General features: G+C 51.1%; 1 protein-coding gene across 1 annotated transcript in view; it reads right to left on the reverse strand.

Moving 5' to 3' along the window:
* CACNA1D (calcium voltage-gated channel subunit alpha1 D) overlaps positions 1-26,148 on the reverse strand; it is a 320,553-nt gene that overhangs the window by 91,838 nt on the left and 202,567 nt on the right. Inside the window, exon 9 of the mRNA XM_082849132.1 lies at positions 15,190-15,359. Coding sequence (XP_082705258.1) covers positions 15,190-15,359 — 170 coding nt within the window. The remainder of the gene's footprint in view (positions 1-15,189; positions 15,360-26,148) is intronic.

Genomic DNA, 26,148 nt, shown 5'->3' on the forward strand with positions numbered 1-26,148 from the left:
GCAGAAGTGGAAGAAATGTTGAAATGCACCTGCTGGTGTCAGGTGGCCCTGGGACCCACCCAGAGCCACCATCTGGCACATGGGTGTTTTTTCTCCTCCACTTGATTCAACCCTAGAAACATCACGGACGTGTGCTGGAGACCAGGCAGCAAAGGAGATGCGGGACGCAGAGAGGGACTGGGCTCTGCACCTGCCCTGGAGGTGGGAGAGGCAGCCCCCCGCCCGGTGGACTTCAATCTACTGTGACAAGAGCTACCGCAGGGGTCTGAGCAAGTGCGGTAACGACTAATTCTGCTCTGGGGTTAGGAGAGGCGGTCAAAGGTTGAAACACAGGAGAATCACCCGAACCCATGCACTTCTTCTATTCCTTGATGCATAACTTTGAACTGCAGTGACCTTATGGTTCTTATAGACCTAACGGTGCCAACAGGAAACCCTTTCCCCCTGCAAGCTCTGCCCATATGGCTCCTCTTAGGAAGGACGCCTTGGTTTCAGCTGTAAAACCCGGCAGTGGTGCCTGGGGTGCTGTGGGGCGGAGTCTGAGACCAGCTCAGGCACGCAGGGTGAAGGTGCGGGACCAGCGAGCTCTGTCTGTGCAGTGCACGCCTGCGGACCCTGCTCAGCGGGAAGACAGGGTGTGAATGGCAGGGATGGACGCAGACCTGACTCGAAGGGCCCAGCGAGCTGAGAAACATCTTTTCTGAGGCACTGAAGAAGACCCCTTCCCTTCTGTGAGCACCCAGGGAACTGAGCCTGCTTGCGAGGGGTGGGGCTCAATAGCTACCTCCAGGCACATTTAGGCAAAGGTTTCAAAAGTGAAGACAAAATGATCATTACAGACCCATATAACACAGCTGGTATTCTCACAGAATAACCTTTTTTCTTCCTTAGTTAGGTCGAAAGAAACCAGCTACAAACTTTGATCCACTCTTTCACCATTCCATGCAAAAAACAGACAAAAACACCGCCCGCCCGCAAGAAAAAAAGCCCACAATCCAATCACAGGAAAACCTTTAACAAAAAGCTCCATGGAGAGATAGAAACACACACACACAGGAGGCTGCTCATGCAATTCACTCCTGCATTACTGTTCCATGCTCTGACTTCAGCAGAAAGAGCAAAAAATCCTGAGTCAGCCAAGTTCATTGTCAGAGGTTCCTCCTACAGGTCACCCTTATCTTCAGGAACCGCACAAAGAAAAGCATGGTGGGAGACCCTTACAAATGTGAGCATGGGTCGTCTTTGTGGAATGTTTTTCTTGGTGCTTAGCGCCACCACTGAGAGGACAGAAGTTGAGAGCAGCATGGGGCGGGGGTGGGGTGGGTGGGTGAGGGCCCTCGGCCTCAGTTAGGTCCTGGCTCTGCCCCGGGCAGTCCCACCTCTCTTCAGGCTTCAGTGTCCTGCCTGTAAAGTGGGGACGCTACCTCTAGACTCCTGAGGGTCACTTCCATCTCTAACAGTTTGCCACTTCATGGTTCTACTATTAACCACTGTTAATCAGACCGTAACTTCAGGCACTATTTCCGAAAGAGCAAACTTCTCCTGAACGGGCGAAAGCTTTGTGGCTTTTTACTCCCATGATGACATCAATAGAGTTGCTGCATTTCATCCCTAAAGCTTGCTTCTCAAATGATCCGATCCAAACAGATAAATTACACCACCCTGCCTAGGGGAAGGGGGGCAGGGGGCGGGGAGGGACAGCATTTTGCATTTCTGGCTCTGTGCCAACTACTAGTGAATGAAATGTACAAGCTGCTCCCTGGACTAGGGGTGGGGGTGGGGAGCTATGAAATAAAACTGAACTCCCCAAGCAGAAACTGAGGCTGCACTGCTGGAGAGAACCCTCCTGCTTGCCAAGCGGGCTCCATCCTTCAGGTGGGATGGGACAGTGGTTAAGGCGGGCTCTCAGGTTGGCCAGGTCTAAGTTTCACCCCACACTTGTGACCGAACATCTCCAAGGCTTCATTTTCTCATCTGTAAACTGGGGAGTACTTACCCTCACAGGGCTGCTGGCAGAACTGTAAGAGGTGAGATACAGAGTGGGTCTGCAGTGTTGGGCCATCAGTGAGGCCCATAAATGATGAATCCATCATCTCAGAAAAGCTTTCCTGGAGCTCCCTGGAAGCAAGGCGACACTCCCTAGTTGGTCCAAATCCAGTGTCACTTCGCCCTGCCCACTTCTACTACTGCACAGAGGATTCTCTTTCGAACAGCCTTCCGCACTTCTGAACCAGCCTCGGCCAACACCCGTGGTTTGTATCTTTTCTGTCTTAAACTGAGTTACTTCTCATTTAGCCTGTTGTATGGAAAGCAACTTTTCTGGCATCACTGTTTGACACCTACAGAGCCATAGGTCCCTAATAAATAAATCTGTTCCAGAGTCACGTCCCTAGGGCTCAGGAGGAGGAGAAGAAGGGGCAGCTGGGGGAAGAGAGCAGTGACCACTCCAGAACGTGGTGACCTCATTTGGTCCTGGACATGGATCTGGATCCAGTCCCTCCCCCCAGGCCGAGGAGCCAGGCTCTGGCCGGGGCCCTGGCACCCTTCCCGTCCACTCCAGCCTCTCCCTGCAGCCAAAGGAGTGTTTCCTTTTCCAGACATATAGAAGACACAGGGCCCAGTGGGCATAACCAAGGAGCTTGTTTGTACATTAAAACATTTCACCCTTCACTGGCACCAGGCATTCATTTTTGTAATGTTCATAAATTGGTATGGATTTCACTTCACTTAGCCCCAATAGGATCCCATCTACGTTTTAAAAAATCAAGACAGGAGAATCACAGACTGTTAGAACTGGAAGGGGCTTCTGAGATGACATGAACAAACGCTGTGATTTCACAGATGAGAGAACTGACCCACTTGCCTTGGGACACGCAGCTCAGATGTGTGAGGAGAAAGCTCTCCTGAGTCCCTGCCACTGTGCCACACCACCCGTGTGACTCTGGTACATCCTTAAATATACTGGCGTATGTTTCAGTATTGGTACATGTTGGTATGTGTATGGGGATATACTTAAAACTCCATAAATCAAAACGTTCCAAAAACCAGGCAAGCGTGTTACCCACCAGCCTTGCTGTCTGGTCCTAATTAGCCAGACCACTTCCAGGAGATCAGCCCAGCAAATGTGGGGAGTACAAAAATGCAGGTGGCACGGGGACTACTGGGACTTCATAAAAATGCAAACAGAAAGAATTATAAAAGCCCAAGTAAGTAAACCCAAGGACGAATGAGCAGAACATGTGCCCCTCTCCCTAACCGGCTGCCGCAGCATCAGATCTGCCCCATTCAGGGTGACCTCTCTGTCGCCTTGAGCAGGGAGTCAGCATTCACTGCTGACCAGCGGCTAGGCCTAATTAGGGCTGCAACAGAGAGACCCCCTCAGACCTACAGGCACCAGACCCTCCTGCAGAAGAAGCCGGGGCCATCTGCATGCAGAGAGGCTATTAGTCCTTTTCCTTTACACGTTTCAGGAAACTTTAGAGCTTTGTTGAGGAAATTTTCATTTTTAAAACATGAATTTGAAAACACTTTTCAATGACTCCAGCTGAAACCAGGCACTAGAACAAGCCTGTCGCCCGTGCCAGGATGCTGACTTGCCCTGCAATCTGCCTGCGGAAAATCTGGGGTAGCTCAGGGCCTACGCTTTGCAGTTGATTCCAGGTACTGGGATCTCTGGGGAGAGCTCCAGGGCAGACCCTCAGGTTTTGAGTGTGTGTGCGCTGAGGAGGGGCCCAGAGGTGCTGCTGTCGGCGAGGGGATGGTGCCAGCCAGCCAGGAGCCCAGCACACCCTGGACTGCAAGTGAGAGTTGCCAGGGCCACCCAGGCAGCCTGGGCTTGGCCCCCGCTAGGAGCACTCTCTGTGGATAGCGGGTCACACTATTTCTCTTTAGGATCTAATTGTAGGGCCTGGACGCCATCATGGGTAATGCCACACAAAATAAACCAGGGAAACACGCTGTTTCTCAGGCTAGCACAACACCATCCTCACCAACGTGTCAACATTCCTCTATCTACCTTCTCTCTGAAGGACGACGTAATTCTCAACTATATCTGCCTGGTTTGTGAATTCAGAGGGAAGTCAACACACAAATACACGCATGCACACGTGCATGGGTACGCACGCTCAGGGGTCTGAATGAGCCTCTGTGTGGGTCCAAATAGGCAGCCCCCAAATTATCTTCACTACTAACAGGCACAGCAAAATCTCAGACTAACCTCCTTGAGTGACAGAGGCTACTGAGCCCAAAGCCTCGGGGACAGAAGTCAGAGAAGCTCGGTCTCTGCCATCGGTGGTACGGGGACAAGTCCCCTTTCTCCCGGGGCTTAGTTACCAAGTCTATAAATGAGCTGTTGGGCAACTGCACCTCTAAGACCAATTTACCTCTGACCTGACAGAACTGCTGTAAAGAGGAAACACCCACAGGCTGTCTGATTTCACTCCCAGCACCAAGGGGGTTTCCCTTGCATTCCCCCACAGCTCAGCAAGGAGAGCAAGACACGAGCAGTACTGGGAAGCTGCTGCCCACCCCTCAGCAGGGTGGCCAGGAGGCCAGCAGTTGGCGCATGAGAACTGGGTCCAAGTCACCTCCGGGCAGAGCGCCCTGGAGAGTGGAACAGCACAGGAGGGAGCAGCCCCCGAGAGAGACCTCTGCCAGCCACGGGGCCAGGAACCACGGGGACCTTTGCCAAGTGAGCCTGGAGCTCGCCAGCCTCCTCTTGGGACAGCCTCGCTCACACATGTCCTGGGCCTCTAGGACCCTCGCTCCCCTGTTCTCCACGGGACAGGCTTTCTTGCACTCTCACGGGTCTCTTCTAGCACTTCTCTCCACGCCCCAGCAGCCTAAAGCTTCTCACTCTTTCCTTTCAAAGGCAGGGGGTGGCGGTGAGGTTAGACAGCTGAGCAGTGGCAGGATCATGGCTGCCTTCCTTGGGGACAGGGGCTCCAAAGGCCAAGATCTCGTGTTTTTATCTTATTTTCATGACAAGCACGGGCAGTGCCACGACATCCCCTGGAGGAATCTGCCTGTGCTTGCTAGTGGTAACACGCTCAGCCGTCACAGGCCAACGGACTCTCGTTGCTGTAAAGAAGCCAGACTCGTGTTGGAGAATGTGGGTCAAGGCCAGACCAAGGTTTCTGTGTCTAAAGCAAGAATCGTGCCCTGATAGTAACTGTTTCTGTATGACCAGTGACATGGGGAACACAGCATCCCGACAAGGGCTCCAACCGCACTAGCACCACCAGGAATGTCAGGGGCCTTCTTTAGGGTTCCTAGGTAGCTCAGTCAATAAAAGACCCCCCGACCCCAACAAAATACAGAAAGTTTCCTGAGAACATTAGGCTGCTTCCTCTTCCTGCAGACCTCAAGGCTCACCCAGAAGCCTCAAGAATCCTTGAAAAGCCACGAGGCCCAAGCCCCCGCTAAGGACGGTGGGCATCTACGTGCCCAAGGAGGGGTGTCTGCTCCCCTAGGACGGGAACCACTCATCTGCTCGTGATGACCCACCGGAGCCTGTAGGCGTCAGTCTTTGAAAACTTATTTCTCGTGGCCATCACAACATTTCCTGCTTAGCTGAAGCCCATTTTTCCTGCGGAGGCCTTCAGAGCCGCACCAAGCTTCTTCACAAACTCTGCGGGCACTAAAGCCGCGAGAGTCAGCTCTGTCTCTGCCCCCAGACCTGCTCCCAATCCCAGGCAAGCTCCTCCTTTCGGGGCCACCACGTGCTCTCAGAGTGACGAAGGGCTCACATCTCACACTCAGTGTCCCTTCCCACTTTCGGGCCTTCTGAAGAGACTAGGAATCTAATACAACCTTCATTCGGCCCATCCAGGACTTGTTCAAGTCCAGTTCCCATCACCGCTGCGCTCGGCATTCCCACGAGTGGCTGAGACCACTCCTCAGCAAACAGGGCAACGTGAACCCTCTGCTCTCCTGGCGGCTGGCTTTGTGTCCCTAAGTCTGAATTTCCTCACACAGACTCCTCCAAAGTCGTCTGGCCAGGGCTGACCTCGGTGACACTAACCAGGAGTGCACAGGCAAAGCCTTGTGCTGCTGTGGGACCACAGGGGTGGCTCGGGCAGGCAGGGCAGGACGCCAGTTGTTTGCATAACTGCCCTGCATGGGGATGGTCCTGACGCCAACCCCAGGGCTTCTGATGAGGGGCTATGTTAAGCATTAGTCTAGAGCACAGATAGATACTCAGCTGTTTCCTACATAAGCCCTTTCCCCATTCCCACTTGTAAAGGCAAGGGCCCCCAAATCGTAGCATCCTAGAAGTCTGCTTTTAACTTCATTCTCGAAACTGACACTACTAGCTTTAGCCTGGTCCTGGGCAAACCAGCCAGAGATTGGAAGACCCAGAGGCCATGTGAAACATGTAACCTGGAAAAGAAAAAAATCAATCAAATAACACCATTGGAATTTCCAAACAGTTTAGATTAAAAAGCATCATTTGGGGGAAAGTGTTTAAAAAGTCTGTCTTCCAGTCTAAGAATATTCGTGCGGAATTAAATAAATTTTCTGAGTTGGTTCAGCTGCTTCTTTAAAAGGTACAGTTCAAACAGAGGAAACTGCAATGCTATGTTGGCTAAGTCACACATCTGGGGGAAAGACAAGAGGAAAACAACACGGCCAAGTTTCAAAGAAATCAAATGAAAACATAGGCATCTTACAAACACAGCACACACAGCACATGCACCTCACACCATGCCCGTGTGTAAGGAAAAGGCGTCAGAAGTCTGGGGAGAAGAGTCTCCCAAAGAGAAAGTTCAATCTCAGCATTTTACCGTGATCTTTAGCCCTGTGTTGGCGAAAGCCGCAAAACCTCCTTTTCTTCTTATCCTCCTTTAGTAGGTCGGCCAATGTGACCCCTTGGGTGGAACACAGGCAATTCCATTATGCTTCAGTAGAGAGCAGCAACAGCGATGCCAGCAGGCCCGAGGACGCCAGAGGTGGTCCCATCCACGGGCTCTGATACACAAACCCCGAAACTACCCCCCTTGCACGGAGAAACCCACAGTTCAGGGTCTGACGGGGAGAGCGGACGTGCACCTTCTGTAGCTAGTATACATAACGCCGGTCTTCGAAAACCTGTCCTAAATAAACAACCAACTAACCCACTCTGGACAAAGGTTCCCAAGGTCGGGCTTCCCCTGTAAGAAGGGCGTTAGGGAGAGGGCACTTCAGCAGGAGTCTTGGGTGCTGACTGGCTCTGTGAGTCCAGCCAGCATCACTATATGAGGCAGGACACTAGGGGTTCAAGTGGTGGTCTCTGGACCTGGACAGACCAGGTCTAATCCCAGCCCTGCCACTTACTGGCTGAATGACTGGGGACGTGGTACCTGATGGTGGTACGAAGGTGAAACCTTAGTTTCTTCACTTGTAACAGGCTAATAACAGTTGGACCTGCACTTCACAGAGTTGTTCTAAGAGGTGAATTGTAAATATGGTGAAATACAGCGATACAAGCATGGGCGGGGCGTAGTCAACCATGACAACTCCCCTGTGGCCACTGGGTCACAAGAAAATGATTCTCGGGTCTCCAGCCCCACGCAGCTCTGTGATACAACGGCCACTCTGGTGTAGAGGCCACACGCCCCTGGGCAGTGCAAGGGCAGCGAAAGGAATGGCGGGTGGGCAAGGGCGTGGGGGAAACTTGCACGCACGGCTGGTGGGAACGGGAAGTGGTACCGCTCGGCATAACACGTCCATTTCTGAAACGGGCCTCTTCTGGGCCCCAGCAAAACCCTTCCTGGTAATCGCTCCCGTGGGACGAAGGGCACGGGTGGTCGCACAACTGCTGCATTTGGGGGGATGAGTGGCGGCGAACAGGCAGACTGTGGCAAAACCTTGGCTGGAATCCCAGCTCTGCCACTTAGCAGGCATGCGGGCCCTGGGAGGCTGCTTACTCGTCTTCCTCCTCTGTCAAGGTCTGGTCTCAGAGCTGTGTGAGGAATAACAGACTCACGTACCCACTGCCTTTAGAGCAGTCTGGCACAGAGGAAGCCTGTGACAGAGATTATCTGGCGCTATTTCATTCAACAAGTAACCACTGCGAGCTTGTACGTGTGACAAAGACTGTGCCAGGGGCCAGCCACCCCGTGCAGAATAGAAGCAGACCCCATTCCTGCCCCCACGGAGCTCCCAGTCTCGTGGCAGAGGAAGAGAGCAACCAGACGATCACACAAACAAGCATAAAACTCCAACTCTGACAACTGCTGTAGCCTCCACGTGCCCTATAGACTACCCAGTCCATTGCGGCAGATTTAAACTGCCACTTATTGAAAATAGCCAAAATGTTGTTTAAAAAAACACAGAAAGATGTCTATGGCACACGGTTCAGTGAAAGGGGCAAGTTACAGGACCATCTGTGCTGGGCGATCTAACGGTGGGGACCAGTGAGCGTGCTGTCTGTGCAAATGCAGGTTCTCGTGTGCACAGATGAGGCCGGAAAGAACAGGCCCCCCGTTGCCACACCTGCTTCCCTCTAAGAAGAGGGATGAGAGAATGGTCTTATTTTCTAAACTCTGATATTATATGAATTCCTTACAGTGGGCAAACATTGCTTATGTAATCAAAGTATATTAAAAACAAACACCACCCTGAGTCGGGACTCCACAAACCTGGCTGGAGTGCCCGCCTTCCTTATCATGGTGGGGCAACCATCCCCGAGTCCGTCTCCCACCAGCTCCTGTGAGGCCAGCCCCGGGCAGACGACGGCTCCCAGTACCGCCCAGGGGAGCGGGTGTCTCCCGTAACTCCAGCACTGGGCCCTCTCCAGAGAGGGCGGCTGTCCTGGATGCATGTTTACCATATGCAGCTCTAACTGCTGCTGTTTGCTTTACAGCTTTTACTTGAATGTTTTCATTTTGAACTTGCACCCTGAGGTGGTCTGACTGTGAGGAAAGCAGTTTTATAAATCAAAATTTGAAGACACAACCTTTCAAACAGGACCAATAAATTCCCACGCCTTGTGCTTGCAAACAGCTACGGCATCTCTGGTTTTCTGCCCACCCCGCAAATCAAACATTGCAGTCAAAGGCATCAAGGTGGCATGTGCAGCAGGGAGGTGCCAGCTATGACAACCTTGTACACTGAGGGGGCAGCTTCCCAGTGCGAGGCGGGCATGAACAATGCTCACAGCCTCCAGGACAGCTGATCTGATGAACAGAAGACAGAGGCTCTCCCCAGTGGTCAGAGTTGGAGTTTCAGGTATCCTCCCCTCTCTTCCTTTGGGCATCAAATACTCCCACTTACAGGGATTATTGATCATTCACAGTTCCCACAGTAAAATGCCTTGCTTTTCTGGCCAGAATTTTAGAATGAGCTTCCTTGAAAAGGATTACATTATTTTTAATGCGACTTTTTAAAAAAACTAATCGCTGACAATGAGAAGAGTTTAAAATAGAATTTCAGGCTTTCAGATTTTAATGGTCCCAGCAAAACTCCATTGTTAACTCAGAAGCAGCTGCATACGTCTAAAAACATCACTTTGAGATTCGGCAGAGCCTCTTAAGAAACTTGAAGCTCAGCAAAAAGTTAAATAAATTATCCTTGAAAATTTCCCAAAAGCTGAGGAACTAACTTCCAGGGGAATCTTGTCCATTCAGTTAATTGTGTAACACCAGCTTTCTCTCAGGAAATTTAGGGAAATGGCGTTGTACGTAATCTGTGGACGCACAAAGCCAGAGCTACCTGTCACCGTAGCCACCAGACAGGCATAAAGGAAGGAATGTCTCTCCTTCTGTCTTCTTCCAAGTGTGATATTCAGCGTGCTGGCATTCAGGAGTCCCCAACCCTGGTGTCACACTGGAACCTCCAGGGAGCCATGCGTGGGTGCCACCACAGACCAGTGAATCAGTGTGCGGTGGGGCACGGCGCCAGGATGCGTCCTCACTCCCCAGGTGACTGTCACGTATTGGGTTGGCCGAAAAGTGCCTTTGGTTTCTAAGTAAAAATAAAAGACACATTTTTCATTTTCACCAAGAACTTGATTGAACAATGTGTTCAGCCTTTTGTTCCACTACCTTCTGCCATTTTTCAGGCAACTTCATAATTCCATCTTCCCAAAACTTTTTATCTTTTTGAGCAAAAAACTGTTCCAGGTGCCTTTTAACAGTCTTCCAGGGAACTGGAAATTTATCCATTAAGAGAATTTTGTAAAGACCTAAATGAACGGAAATCCGAAGGTGCAATGTCTGCTGAATACGGTGGGTGAATCAGAACTTCCCAGCCAAGCTGTAACAGTTTTTGCCTGGTCATCAAAGAAACATGCGGTCTTGCATTATCCTGATGGAAGATTATGCGTCTTATGTTGATTAATTCTGGACGCTTTTCATCAAGTGCTGCTTTCAGTTGGTCTAATTCGGAGCAGTACTTGTTGGAATTAACCGTTTGGTTTTCCAGAAAGGGCTCATAACAGAGGACTCCCTTCCAATCCCACCATATACACAACATCGCCTTCTTTGGATGAAGACCGGCCTTTGGTGTGGTTGGTGGTGGTTCATTTCCCCTGCCCCATGATCTCTTTCTGTTCCACATTATTGTACAGTATCCACTTTTCGTCGCCCATCACAATTTGTTTTAAAAACAGAACGTTTTCATTACGTTTAAGTAGAGAATCGCATGTGGAAATACGGTCAAGAAGCCTTTTTTCATTTACCTTATGTGGAACCCAAACATCAGAGCAATTAACACACCAGCTGGTGCAAATGATTTTCAATGTTTGATTCGGATGTTTCGAGTATGTCGGCTATCTCCCGCGTGGTATAACATTGATCGTTCTCAATGAATGTCTCGATTTGACCACTACCAACTTCAACTTCATGGTCTACCTGACCGTGGAGCATCGTCTAGCGGGAAATCTCCAGCGTGAAACTTCACAGACCACTTTTGACACGTTCGATCGGTCACAGCGCCTTCTCCATACACTGCACAAATCTTTTTTTTTGCATTTCGGTTGCATTTTTACCTTTCTTGAAATAATAAAGCATAATATGCCGAAAATGTTTCTTTTCTCTTCCATCTTCAATATTAAAATGGCTACACAAAAATTCACCAATTTTGATGCCTTTTTTTAAATGCACACTGATATGACAGCGGTCACATACAGTCTAACAAAATTGTTTTGAGTGAAGTTGAAGACAACTAAGTGCTACCAGAGCCATCTTACAGAAAAAACCGAATGAACCTTTTGGCCAACCCAATACAGCCAGAGTTGGGTACCGCAGATGCAGACAGTAGATCAGAGAGAAAAGATAATGTGAGTGCCTCTCCAAGCACCTGATTTGACATCTGTCCTCTGACACCAAGCATCACCAAACTAGAAATGGACTTCAAAGGCTGTGCTACCATATCTCGAAAGTGACCGAGTCAACAGATTTGTTTTCCATCAACACTTGAGAACCTTATAGTTCTTCAGTATGAAAGTACAGGGATGATCCGAAGAGGGGTCCTCATCCTCAGGTTGAGTAGAGATCTAGTACTTCTCCAAAAAGAATTCTGTTTAGGTCACGTTTTCTTGGAGTTTAATGACAACAGCAGCAGCAAGTACTGTGACAGCTATGACGACTCTCACCAGTTATCGAACATTTAACCCTCATGACAACTCTGTGGGCAAATAGCTTTTGCCCCTTCCTGCAGGCAAGGAAACTGGGGCTCAGAGATGTTCGGTGATGTGCCTAATACTCCAGTCCAAATTCCAAGTCACCAAACTCAGTTGCAGCCAACTCCAGAGAAGGGACATCAACGTGCCTCCTGGCCCCGCCCCTGCCTTCGTTGGGCTTAAGACACCTGCTGTTATTAATGGCTTCCAAGAGTCCCCTTTGTCTAGGCTGAACCTCAGCCATCAGGGAGGCTTCTTCTCACACTGTCAGTTAATTCCTGAATGTCTGGGAAGAAACTGTCCCAACGCATCCATGACCCAACTGAAAAGGACAGTCGATGGAGTTAGCATCCTGAGACAGTGTGGACACAGTCAGGAGCCCGAGCGAGTGCCCCACCCGTTTTCCAGAGAGAATGCAGGGCAGGGCTGGGGTCGGGGGTGAGTCTCACACACTCGGGGAGGACCGTGGCAATGCCCACACTTCAGTGCCTGCCAACAGGTAACAGAGACCAGACCTGGTGTGTGCAGGCGGTAAGTCAGCCGCTGTTCGCTGGTGAGGAGGACCACGTGGGCCGAGGTGAGCCATTCTCCCCTGTGTTTCTGGCTGTGGCAAGGAGGAAACGGTTGGCGGCCACGGGAGGCCCCAGGGAAACCCTGACAGCACTGCTCCTCCAGAAGGTCTGGGCTGCAGGGAAGGTGCTCCTTGGGAGGAGGCTTGGGGTCTCTTCTCAAATCAGTTAAACCTCAACATGGTTCCCACAGCCTGGGATTTACGTCTTCATTTCCAACCGTCATCCGTCAAGGCTCTGGGACTCTGACAACTGGGGAAATACTGTAAGCCTCACTCCACAGGACACCCCAGCACCTGGCAAAGGAGCCGATGAAAAGCCAGGGGGCACTGGAAGGAGGTGCCTTTCTGGACCAAGCACCAAGCTGGTCCTGCACGTTCACTTGGACATCACTGCAAAGAGCAGAAGCCATGATGCTGACGTCCCTGAGACACGGCGTAGCTTTCTGGGCATTGGAGCAGCAGTTGCACAGTGAATTCTGAGGCTCTGCAACTTTTAAGGGGGCTTTATTTCTTTCCTTGATTACTCTACTAAGCAATGCACTTAAGGGTTTTGAACATGTGTACCTCTGCACCTTGCTTATGCCATTTCCTCAGCCTAAAAAGCACTCCCCCGCCAACCTTCCACAGCCAAAGGCTGCTCATCCCTCAGAGCGCAGCAGGGACACGGCCTCTCCGCGGGGCCTTCCCTGCTTCCCCCACAGCCCGCACCCCCGTGTCCTTCTGGGCTCCCACAGTGGACAGCAGGCCCTGGGTTAAGATGCCAGTTTCTCCCCTCTGTCTCACACTAAGGTACCACAGCAAGGTCTCCAAAGGTAGAGGCACTGATTTTGCCATTAGACGTTCCCTTACAGGCAGTGGCAGGACACAGGGAACGGGCTAGGACACAAGAGTGGACCCTCAGGATGACTGGGAGACAATGGCTCGAGTCCAGCAAAAACCCCTACTCCTCAAATCACGGGCCATAGAAACATCTAGCACAACAGATGTTGGCTCTGCTAAGGTAGACCCCTGTCTGTTTCTAGAGGTGGAGCAATGAGGAGACAAAAGGACATCCACCTACAGAAGAGGGCCCTGCTCAGCCCCTACAGGACACACCTACGCTGGCTGGGCAAGGTGCTCTGCCCCAGAGAAAGGACAAGACCTTTGCCCGTTTACACATAACAGGTGACGGGCGGGGCTTAGGAGAGCAGGGCAGGGGGCTGGTGGTCCTCTGCAGGGCAGCGCCAACACCGCAGCTTGGGAACGAAGAGGGAAAGAGGGGGGCAGGCAGCCCTGAGCTGCAGGCTTGTGCTGGCCATGCTGTAGGGGCAGAAGCTCTGCGAAGGTCACGGGATTCTGGTGTGAACGCCCCAGACAGAGCTGCGCCGAAGACATGCAGACACTCCTTACACCTCATCACAAAGCGGTCACGTCACGGGTGTGGAACTCACATGAACGTCCACTTAGAAACTCTCATCCCATAGTCGACAAACCTAGTCCAGAGATCTCCCCAGTTCCCTCGGCCTCAGGGGGCAACCCCCAGGCTTTCCTTGAGGAGGCAGTCGCGCAGCCTGGGAAGCGGGGGGCCTGCGTGCACCGGCCTCCCCCCCCAACCATTAGCGTACAGGACTGAGTCAAGTGCGCATCCCTGATGACAGGAAATATCTCCACGGAAGCACAGACTCACAGAGTCCCAGGCTTGGAGAATCGCGAAGGCCGTCTTGGTCAAGAATCCCCTCCACCCTGGGGCTCAGCCTCAGCTTCCACTCGGCCACCCTCCCTGCTTCGTCCCACCCTCACCTGCACACCCTCGGGGCTCCAGCTGAAGGAAGAGCCCATCACGGCCTCCCCGAGCCTTTGTCTGCCCACCTCCACGTCCTTCTCACGCCACTGCCTCGACTCAGATTGCTTTTCCTGACACATCTCAGGTCCATTTGTCCTTCAAGGCCCAGGTCCCGCGAGCCCACAGCTGTGCCCTAGACCCCTAGGCCATCCCTTCCTCCTCTGGGCACACTGCCTGCCTCCTCGCCGGACCCGCATCTCCGTCTCCTCGTGCCGCATTCACCCGTGTGCGGGCCCACCCTCCCCAGAAGGAGCAAACCACGTCCTCCCCCGTCACGAGTCCGCCCGGCATCCCGCACCCAGCCTTGCTGAACGAAGGGCTGACTGCATGAAGTTGGAGGGGCTCCGCTCCGGGGGGGGGGGGGCCTACCCAGCCATCTTCCACGGGGCGGGGCCTAACCGGCGTCCCCAGGCCTCTCAATGGACCAGCGCCCTCGGTCTTTACTATCAACTAGTCTAGATCTGAAACACATCACAAACACCTTAGTCAACTCCACTGCCGAACTTCAATTTCCACTTTTACCTGAGGCACAGATGGCCTCAGGAAGAGTAAGAGCAAGGAAAGCATACGATGAAAGAGATGCTGTGGTTGACAACGACAGTGAACTCCAGTGCTGGACCGAGCAATGCCCGGCGTCCCCGTGTGGGGTACCAGCTGGACGGGCTCTGGAGCGGCCCCGCTGACTCACACGCCTCCTAACACCGCCCTAGACAGTGAATTGCTGTCTTCCTGGCCGGTGATGGGCTAAGCGTGTGGTGTGCCCCAGCTGGTGCAGGTGGGGGCCACCGCAAGGAGCAGAAGGGACGAAGGCGCCCTGCTCTTCAAGGCCCCTTCCAATAACTCGCTCTGAATTGAGGAAGCACAACTTCGTCTCCTCTGGCGCAAGGGTGTCTTACTGCACCCCTGCCGCAGAGAAGGGGCTTACTCCATTCCAGAGGGGCAAACGGCACATCCGGCTGACCCGCCCCGACCACAAAGCCACAAGACGAGATACGTATCTAAAGGCCACACCCCAGGCAGATATCCAGAGTCGGTGTAAACGCACAGCTCTCGCTGATGTGCAGGTCGGGGAACCGGAGGGCCGGGAGGAGGCCTCAGCCTCAGACCAGGTCAGAGGGAGAGACACCTGCGTGGGCGGGCATCTGAAGGGCACACAGGCTCTGTCTGGTCCCGAGCAGGAGGGGCGCCACCTACTATTTCGTTTGCTTTCCTCTCCTCCTTCTTCTTCGTTCTCGGGATCAATATCTTCTGCTTGGGTGATCCAATCCAAGTAGCCCTTGAGATCCTCCTCCAGCTGCTGCTTCTCCCGCAGCTTCTGGAAGTCTCCCCGTGCTTTCGCCTTCTCCCTTTCCTTTGAGAATTCTCTGGGGGAGGCAAAGAGAACAGGCACAGGTCAGGACGTCGCCGGGTACCCTTGCCGAGAGCCGTCTGCCCTGCTGCACAGCAGTGTTGCAGCAGGACACACGGCACCGAGTACAGCCACACGAGCACAGCAACGGGGGCCACACACGTGGACAGGACACACGACAGTGCCTTCCCAAGCAAGACTGTGGGGGTCAGAGTTGCAGAGACCACACCAACGCACATGCACCGTCCCTCAGAAAACGAACTCCCTTCAGGAGCTCCGTGCTCCCGACAAGCCGAGTCCCCAAACACCACGAGCTGCCCGTGACCCCCCACCAGGGGCCTGGACTCAGAGATGCCCCACCTCCCCAGAGTCTCCCCAGATAGCCGGCATCACGCTCGAGAGAGAAAGGATTCACGAGGGCCAAGCTGTGGCCACAGAGGGCTTCTTCCATACTTGGAGGGAACACTCAGTGTTCCTAACGTGTATTGGCCCCTTTGTCCAAACCAGGAGTCCTGAGACCCCAGCTCCCCACCCGCTGCAGTTCTGGCCAGAGTGGTGGACAGGGTCATAGCAGACCCACCTCACAGCCCCGCTCCCCCTTCCCGGACAGGAAATGGAGCGCCCACGAAGCACTGCCAGCTTTCTTAACCCTCGCTTCTTGCCACGATCTTTTCCCCAGAAGTGCTCCCTATAGAAGGGGAAAAGGCAGTATGATTTGTTGCCCATTTATGGGAACACCTGCCCTGGAAAGGCTCTGGCAGACATGGAAACGTTCCCAACTGTTCGTTGTTTACGCTACCTTTCCCGTCCGCAAGCCTGGATGTCTGCGTATATACAGAATCCCACACTTGCTCAGGCAAGTCAGGAGGTCAGGTGGATGATTACCCAATTCTCATATACAAGGAACCATCTGCGTTTCCAACCGTGAACTGTTAAAGGAGCCAAGTTGTGTGTGTTATGGATTTAGGAAGTATGATTAAAAAGCAGCTAAGAAAGCGGATGAGATGACAGGCAGTGCAGCTTCTGCACACAGACCCCTGAACGCGGACGGACTCTACGTCTGCCTTCCTTCCAGCCCAAAGCCGGCACATCTCCCTTGCAGGGACCTCATTAACCCAACCCAGCCCAAGCCAAGCGACGAAGGGGAGGTGACCTGCTTACCTAAAAAGCCAGCCTCTACTATCTCTCCCCACCCCCCAACTCCGGACTGTCGATGGGCTGAACCGACACTTGAACACCCAGTGACACTAATGCTTCAGGTAAGAAACCAGAATCCTCACCAAGCTGCCACCCTCTCCCCCGGCCCCGTGAGAAAGGACAACCTCATCGCCCTTCGACCACATCACCCAGTTTTCAGATGCCCTGGGATCTGTCCTTGGCTCTGTTAGGGCTGGTCTGTCCCACCTTCACCCACTGGCAAGTGAGGAGGCGGCGAGGCTGTGGGGCATCCTGAGCCCGGCTCGCGGGGGAGCTGACTCCAGGGAGTTCGCGTGGGGAGCCGAAGCCCATCAAGGACCAGAGAAGCTTCCTGCGCTCTCAGCCCAGGACCTTCCTCCTGGGGAGAACACCTTCCCTCTCGAAACAGAAAGGCCTTTGCAGGCAGCATCTTGCTGCTCGCGCAAACCACACCGAGAATGACGTGGGGCTTCTCAGCCTTGGCTTCCGGAGATACCGGCCACGCATAACTCAGTCCGGGGTAGGTCCACCAAATGAATCTGAGCTTTGAAAATATCACACCTGGACCAGAATCTCATTCTTGAACCAGTGGAGGCCTTGGAGTGTCACGTGTCAATATGAAAATGCATCATGTAATCTATTCTCTTAAATACACTCTAAAGACCAAGTCTGTGGGCCTTCAATTCTATTGTTCACCAAAAGTATCCCAGCACAAATCTTTCTGCATATTTTGACTCTGAACTGAGAGTGTTCAATTCACATGATTATATACAAGCAGGGTATTCTTATTTTGGTTACATATATCATCTGAGTTCTTGAAAAAGAAAATTACTACGATAGCAAGAGAGTCACCCTTAAGTTTCACAGGGGATTTTGCTTTAATATCATATTTCATTAAGTTTTTTTACATTAGAAATCCAAAACCCCTCTCTCTAAAAAGCTGCATCACTGTTGCACATTCTTGGTTGTTGGGACACAGCAAAGCGTGCATAGGTAAAATCCTACTGTGACTAAAATTTCTGAGAATACAAAACACTGCCGATGGGACTTCCCTGGTGGTTCAGTGGTTAGGAATCTGCCTTCCAGTGCAGCGGATGTGGGTTCGAGCCCTGGTCAGAGAACTAAGATCCCACATGCCACAGGGCAACTAAGCCCACACACTCTAGAGCCCAAGTGAACAACTAGACAGCCTGCACACCGCAACTACTGAGCCCGCATGCTCTGGAGCCCACATGCTGCAACGAAGAGCCCACATGCCACAGCGAAAGATCCCACGTGTCACAACTAAGACCCGATGCAGCCAAAGAAATAATTTTTTTAAATGTTTAAAACAAAAAAACGCTGCAAAGTCCTGGCTTGTAGCCCATTTATTTTAAATAGTTATCACTATTATAACTGTTCATGTAACAAAACTGTTAATATAAACGCTCAGAACTGATTTTAGACAGTTCTGAATGGCCTAATACTTAGCAGGTGCGTAACATTTACTGATTTGGACAGAACTGAGATTGACAAGGCATACATCTCCTTCTGCTGGCTCTGAGACATGGCGGAAGTGAAGGGAGGTGGGCTCTTTGTGATAAACTCAGCTGTCCCATCGGTCCTCCCAGACCACTCTGGGCTCTAAGTCAGAAGACCTGGACTCTAGTCCCCACTCTGTCACTTTCCTTTTCTGAGCTTCAGTTTCTTCACCTGCAAAACAGACATGCTACCTGTTCTCCTGTCTCACAGGGATTAAGTCAGACATTCAATAAGATGCTATTGTGAACATCACAAAGCACTGTACAGTTGTGAAGTTCAAATGTATAACATTTAGTTGTTGAATCTGGGAAGAATAAAAGGCAATTGGAGGAGGTTTCTCAAGTACCAAAAGGAGAAAAATTGCAAACCGCTATGAATGGTCTCTAAGCTGCGTGATGCCAGTGGAATAGAGGGAAGCACAAAAGGACACATGGGATCAAAGTGGGCTCAGCGCGACCCTGATAGGCCAGCAAGTGCGCCATCAACCCTGTACCACTATCTGCTCAGTGGAAAACAAGTCATTCCCGTCACAACAAACCTTGCATCCCAGGAAATCTCACCTGAGTCCACTGAATCATCTTTATCAACCTCAGTGGACGATGAAAAAAAGAGTTTTCCATTTCACTTAAGAATTTATCATTCCAGAAGCCTATCACTAAGGGATTAAATAAGTCACTATTATAAAAGTTAATGTAACAAAGCTATTGGTAGAAACCGTCAGACTTTCACAAGTGACTTAGAAATCTGACAACCCACATGTGATAGAAGCCTACCTGTTCCAGATCAGAAGGGGAAAAAACAAGAAAAAAGATTTTAAGAAGTGCTTGGACAAAAAAGCGCATATATTGTGCTACCCTTTGGATGCAAAAGAGGAGGAAATAAGGAAACAAACACTACTGTAGGATGTGTCTGAAAGATAAAGCACAAAATAAAGGATGAGGACAAAGGGAGCAGAGGGGATGAAGTAGGAGTGACACTTTTTCTATAATTTTGACTTTTAGAATCATGTTAACGTTTTACACATTAAAATTTTAATTAAATCAACAGGGACAGGAAGGAGGGAAAATACCCCGGAAGTGGAAGTGAACTGAAACAAATGAATCCGACTGTACTTCAAATGAATACCATAACCACCCTGAAGGGGAAAGACAAAACTAGTTCAAGTAGTTCATGAACATCTGACTGCATCCTCTCCATCCTGGACAGGCCTGGGGTAAGGGCAGAACCACAGACAAATGCTCAACTCTTTTTAGTCAGTTTGGTTTTTTGTAGTGATAGGGATGAAACCGTGCTGAAACTATTTTAGACGTATTACAGGATTTCACAAATGAGTTAATGCGTAAATGCAGTTGGGAGCCAGTGTTCTCCCTGTGGAAGGACGGATATAGAAAGACGGGAAGGGGACCATTAGAAAGAGCCCTCTGGGGATGGACTGCAACTGGGATACTGATGTGAACTCATGATTTCTAAAGATGTATGCATATGACTACATGTATAAAGGCAGGCACGGGTATGTAAATGCATATACCTCCTAGCTCTGTTGGAAAGATCTAGAAACAAAGATGCCCCCAGACCCAGTAGTCAGGAGCACACCTGGCCCCCAGATCTCAGTCTCTATTACCATTTCCCATTAAAAGGACCAGTAGTCTTTGGAGAAATGGCTGATTCCAGGGCTGGGGCAGGGTAGACACGGGACTAAGAGAGTAAGAAAGTGCTTAAAAAACAAAACAAAACAAACATGATGGGGGCATGAGAAGCACCTCACGGGCCAAATCTGGGATAATGTGAGCCCCCGAATCACTAAAAACAGTAAGGAATTTTAAACTATTTTAACAAACCAGTCCACACGCCCTATAGACAGATTAAAGAGCAAACAAGATAAAATATTAATAGAATATTAAGTGAATTGGAGTAAAGGGTACCTGGATTGCTTACTAAGATATTCTTATTCTTGCAACTTTTCTGTATATTTGAAATTACTTCCAAATAAAAAATTTGTTAAAGTGTTTGGAAAACGTAACCGCTCTAATCAAATGCAAACTTATGTTGTTTTACATTCATTTCCGCTTGCCAGGTAGACTGCAGGCTCCTTGTGGGAATGGACAATGCTGTCCATTTCTTTCTCTCCACATCTCTCTCCTCCGAGAGAGCCCCTCTTCAAGCAGGCACACAAGGAGACGAGGTACAAAAAGACATAACACACAACAAAACGAGCCCTACTCCTTAAAGAGGCCAGAAAGCACCAGGACAGAAAGCCCACGGTTCCTGGGATTGGCCTGAAGCCTGAAACGAATGCGTCTGAGCCTGTGGATAGCATCAGGAACAGCCTCTACCACCAGCCTGCCATTTCCCCTAGTGACTTCCAGGCTTACGGGGTAGAGTTTCTGTCTCAGGTTGTTAGATTCCCTCCAGGTCTATGTCCTGTAAGGTACGATTTCTCAGGGAGGAATCTCCCTGCCAGCTGGACCTGACAACTCCCCAGGGTCTCACGCTGGCCAGGCTGCACACACCTCACCCATCGAGGCAGCTGGAGGGGCTGGAGCTGGAGCATTTCCTCAGGGCCTGCCTCCCTCTCAGCTGGTCACCAGCACTGCACACCTGGACTCCCCCATGGTGTCGTCCTGCTCAGAATGCCTCAGGGCTCCTCACCGCTGCCCTCAGGAATCAAGGTCAAACACCCTGGCCCGGCACTCAAGGCCGTCCAGCCTTCCCCGACCTGCTATTCCAGCTTTACCTCCCCTTCTCATAAATGCACACCTTGCGCTCTGGCTACACTCCTCTTTGCTTCGCCAACCCCGTGAGCCTTCGTCCACAGAACTCTGTCCACCTGAGCAGCCTTCTCCCGTCTTTCAATTCCAGCTCACCTGTCGAGACCCAGCTTTCCCTGGCTACCCCAGCCAAAGAGCTCTGCCCTCCTTGGAGTCACCAGAGCGCTCTCCTCATGGACAGGAGTCATGGATCTGCACGCGTGCCTTCTCCCTGCAGCCTCCTCAGCGGTGTCCTCAACAGAGCCCAGCACAATTCCTTACACGTCATCCTCACTGGAGAGTGTGAACGGTGAGGCAAGGACGGCATCACCCTCATTACACAGAAACTGAGGTCAGGGAAGTTGGTCACACAAGCCCATCCAGCTCCTAAATCCACCCTCCTAAGGACCTCCACGTGGGCACACAGGAGGCCGAGGAGGAAGAGAGTAAACATAGGAATAGATAAGGATTAAAAAAAAAAAAATCAGCTTATAGTCAGTCCAGGAAGGGCCTTAAATCCCAAACTAAGGGACGTGCTTCCCTGTAGGCAATGGGGAGCCAACAGTAGTTTGATAAGAGAGAGTCACCATCAGCTTTGTTTTCTAGGCGTGATGTGTGAAGATGAGATCATGTAAGGAGAAAATCTGGTGAGGAGGTCAGAAGGTATTCAGTAAACCCTGGGGGATGGACTAGATTTAACATCAATAAAAATGCGAGTAAAAAAATAACAGAGTCCTGATACAATTCCCACCTTTCTTACACCATTTGGAAAAGCAACTATGAAGCCTGACACTGTTGCCCCTCCAACCACCCTCCACAATGCAGTCTAGTCATTTTCACCTCCACCCTTTCCACGTGGTCCCCTAGGTCTGGCACATCCACCATTGTCTTCTCAGCTAATGTGGACCTTCCTGCAGGGCCAGGTGATACACCACCTACCAGGTGAACATTACCTGCCTAAATGTTCAGGAAAGAAGGCAGGGTGGGCAGGGGGCAGAGGAAGGGCAAACAGGAGGTCAGATGGAAAAGAGATGTCACAGAAGAGCCACGTCCCTGGTCCTCAACCTCTGAAAGGGCTGCCATGGAAAAGAGGAAGCAGACCCGCTGTGTGCCCCAGGAAGTAGATGGACGTTTCAGAAGATTGCTTTCAGCACAACAGAAGGAAAAAATTTCTAATAGTCCAAGTCCACCAAAAATGGGAACTGGGAGCCTTGGAAGCAGCAAGTCCCTCGAGGGGTACCACAGGGACCTTTGGTAGAAGGACTAAGCCCTCGGTGGAGAAACTGGCGCACAGGACGTGGTGAAGACCTTGCCGTCTGCCTTCCCCAGGCCCCACCTCATCACCCTGTCCCCGCTCAGGACAGCACTTGCCCTGCGCTGCGTTTGACCGTAGCAGTAACTCGAGTCTCCCCAGGCTCCTCAATGGCTCAGAGGGAGGCAGGACACCCAGCTGCTGTGAAGTGGTCCCTTATTCATTTTCTGTTCCTGTCCCTGGGCAGCAGCCTGGAGCCCTCTCTTAGTGCTGGCAGCCGAGAAGCAGAAGGGCTGAGAGCATTCAGAAGAAAGGGTCACAAGGGGTGCTGCCTGCAGAGCAACGGTGCTGCCCCCGGCTCCCTCCCTGCCTCCACGGGGCTCACACAGATGGAGTGACACAAAGAAGAGGACAAGCGGAAGCTCCGAGACAGGCGCAGCCTGAGCCCTCACCGCCCTGAGCAGCCTCCCACCCACGAGCACGTTGGCCGTGGGCCCCGGCCAACCTCCAGCAGCTCCAGAGGGTCTGCGTCTGCACGGCTGCGGGCTGACTTGGTTTCCCGCGGGGGAGCGCGTCAGGCCATGGCCCTCTTCCCCCGGCAGGAACGGAGCGAACCCCTTTGGTATCGGGATGTGTGTTTGGAGCCCTCAGAGTGTCTTTACATTCGCTGCCCACAGGCCTCACTGCCTCCTAAGGCACAGGCAGGACCAGGATTTTCACTCCCGTCTCACAAAGGCCCAAACCGAGGTTCAACAAGGTGACATTACTGCTCCCACGTCACATGCTGGGTAAACAGGACAAAGGGCTCTGAACCAGGCTCCAAACCCAGGGCTCTTTTCAAAGGATTCCCGATCCCTCCGCCTCCTGGCTCAGCAGATGCGTAGGCTGGACACTCACTAGTCAGGACCAGGAAGGGAGGGGCAGGGCAGAAAGCACCGTTTACCCTTGCATCCTGATTTTCTTCCAGAGCCCCAACTCGGGCTTAGAGAAAGGTGACAGCACCCTTTCTGCTCGTCTCCCCACAGGCTGACCTTCACTCCCCAAAACCAGCCAGCCTCCCTCCCGGGAGCCCCTACATAACTTCCCCCGCCCCAGGAGCCAGGCATGTGCCTCACGCTCTGCAGACAGCTCCCTGAGCCCTGACACTGACCAGGGTTTACAGGCCCTGCCATCCCCAGCTCTGGGAGCCCTGGCTCAGTCAACACTCCTGGAGAGAGAGCACTTAGCCTGAAGCTAACCATCGCCCTGGAACGGCAGCGCAGGTCAAACGTGACTGCCACCAATGCAGAAGGACGACGCACGGTCTGCTCTGGAATCTGTTATTTCTCAAATGCCCCATAAAATAAATGGGCCACTGGAAACCGTGTTGATTCAGAGACGGAGCTTCTTCTTGGGTTGTAGTACTGCTTATTTTAACCAAACCCACACAAATAAAATTTAGACACGCTAAATGCTTTGAAATTTATACACACAGCACAGAGAAAACAAACACAAACAAGCCCGAAAGCCTCCAGTGAGCAAGGCCAAGGGGATCATTAGGGCTCAGACTTCTACAGAAAGACTCGGACATTCATCAGAAAAGAAAGCCAACGCCCCACAAAAAGGCTAAGAGGAGGGGGAAGTGGAAGAAATAAGCCACTGATCTTTATCAGCAGAGGCCAGTCTTCTTTAGACCTAAATTATTTCCCCTACACAGACATAAAGGAAATAAAACAGGATGAAAGAGCGGTTTGGTTCAAAAACATTTTTGCTTAAATTTAGTGTTTTGGAAAGCACATAAGTTCAGTCTGAGTCTGAGGAAACTGGGTGTTTTATTTTTAAAAAAATCAACAACAGTGTGTGACGCTTCACACACACAAAAATTTTAAATGGTTGGTACTGGTTTAGTTCAGAGTTCATCAAAATCATTGGCTTTGTTCCAGTTTTCCCTCAACCACAAAAAGCCAGGGGCAGCCAAAATGGGTTCCCTCTGCATGAAATAAATAGGCCAGAATCGGGGGGAGGGCTTTGGACTGCAGCACCCCATCGATAAGACCTGCTCCCTTGCAGGCAACGCCCACGGAGGGGAAGAGGGCTAATGGATGACAGTGCTCTTTTAACGGAAGTTAGGCGCTGGCCACCAAGAAGTGAAGGGGGGCCACCGGCGAGCCAGAGACAAGAGCAAATGGAGGACCCCTGTTTACACAGCAAGCAGGTCGAGAACAATGTTTAACAGTCACACTTCCCATCGCCCGACTACATTATGACTCTTCTTTGGGAGCTCATTCCTGAAACAAACTCCACGGGGAATCCTTGTGTGAAGGGATCCTGTGCCTTCTAATTTTTCTGTTTGTGACGGTTGGGGAATATTAAGAGATTTTCTCAAAGCAATCCTCCCCTTTTCATGTCCTTCGCTCCTTTTATTGACATGAACGTCTGTGAAGATGCTTTATATAGAAAAGAGCTGCCGTCTTTTGGGAAGATGAACCATTTTCAAAGTAGGTGTTTCCTAGCTTTTAATAACTAGGGTGAGTTATCTTCTGTGAACGACAGCAGGGCAGCCTGAACACACCAAAGCTCAGGGACAGGGTGGCACTTATGCTGCCCAAGAGGAAGGGGGGTATGGACGGAGAGAACAAATGCCTGATCTGTCCGGTCTTCTTTTCTCTCTCCCAGTCCTTTCTGACCATTCCCCTGGCTTGAACCCTGTGCTCCGGCCATCCTGAAGTTCCCTCATTTTCTCCAAGGCACGGAGAACTCTTTCAGCTCCAGGCTGTTCCCGAAGTGAGGCTCAACTCACTACTCTTCCAAATACCACCCCACTCAGCTGGGTCAGCCTACAAAGACAGTTCTCCAATTTGCCGTGCAATTTGTTATTTAATATTCCCTCTTACACGCCAGACTGTAAGCTCTGTGACAGAGGGGCTGTGTCTGTCTTATCTTTGTATGTTGGTTCCTTATCACAAATCCTGGTCATTAGTATTTGCTCGATAAGATTAGGCTGAATTAAATACATAGTTTCATAGGCTCAGGCCTTACGTTAATGATGATCATGTCAAAGACATGATTGTGGGCTCTGCATGGGACGTACCTGTAACTTTCTTTCACCTAAAACCGCACCCATCGTTGTCACAAGCAAAAAACAAAAACTAAGCCAGTCAGAGTCCTGGACAAGTCTAAGAAGTCATCCATGGAGAAAAAGCCTCTTAGAATGAAATACACTTTCCTTTCACCACATCCCCTTGTCTGAGGACAGAAGAGCTGTTCTTTCTTTGAAGAGTTAGTTTCCATGGCTACCAAAGGCACTTCCCCAAATGATAAGAATGCGGGTTGTATGCTAAAAGTTACAGACTTCTTGTTTCAATCTGTTTTCTAAAAAACATGTTTTAAGAGGTGTTCTTCAAAAACATGGGCCTCTTGCCTGACATCACTTTCTCCAAGTGAAATGTATCAATCAAGTGAGCCCTGACAACTCTATCACATCTTCTCATGACAGCTTCAAATACTGCTCCTTAAGAAGTCATCTGACTTGTCAGATTCTGGTTTTTAAAGAAAAATGAGAAAAATGTGTATCTGAAGTCTGACTTGGGAGGGTGGCAGAACCATTCAAAGTTAACATGTGGGAAGAGACCAGCGAGCCCAGGTCCTGTCCTGCTTCTGCACCAAAACAGTTCACTGCTAAGGGCCTGGTTAAAGAGCCTGAGATGGACAAAGGGCTGCACCATCTATTCAAAGGGCAGCTGGGGGATCTGACCACAGATGAGCCACCCTGGCCCATGGAAAAAGCTGCAACAGAGCCCACCAGCTGGGAAGTCCTCAAAGCAATCCCTGTAGGAATTCCAGCCCAAATCCCTCTCAGTGGTCACGTCAAAGGCAGACCACCTGGAGAGAGGCACTAAGGGAGATGGGGTCCTCCCTCTGAGGAGCTTCTCCTTGAAGGACAGGATGGGTGAAGTGCCCTTTCTGAACCATCAGACTTACTTGAGAACAAGGGAAGAGCATCCTATTATAGGGGAGACTCAGGGACTTAGAGAGATCCCCCCCCCCCCCGCCAGTAACAGAATCCCAGAGGACCTCTTGAGATAGACGGGGACTTGTTCACAGGAGTTTTAAGAGGTAAAAAACCCCAA

This window comes from Leucopleurus acutus (assembly GCF_964270905.1).
Source record: "Leucopleurus acutus genome assembly, chromosome: 10".
In the NCBI taxonomy this organism is placed as follows: domain Eukaryota; kingdom Metazoa; phylum Chordata; class Mammalia; order Artiodactyla; family Delphinidae; genus Leucopleurus; species Leucopleurus acutus.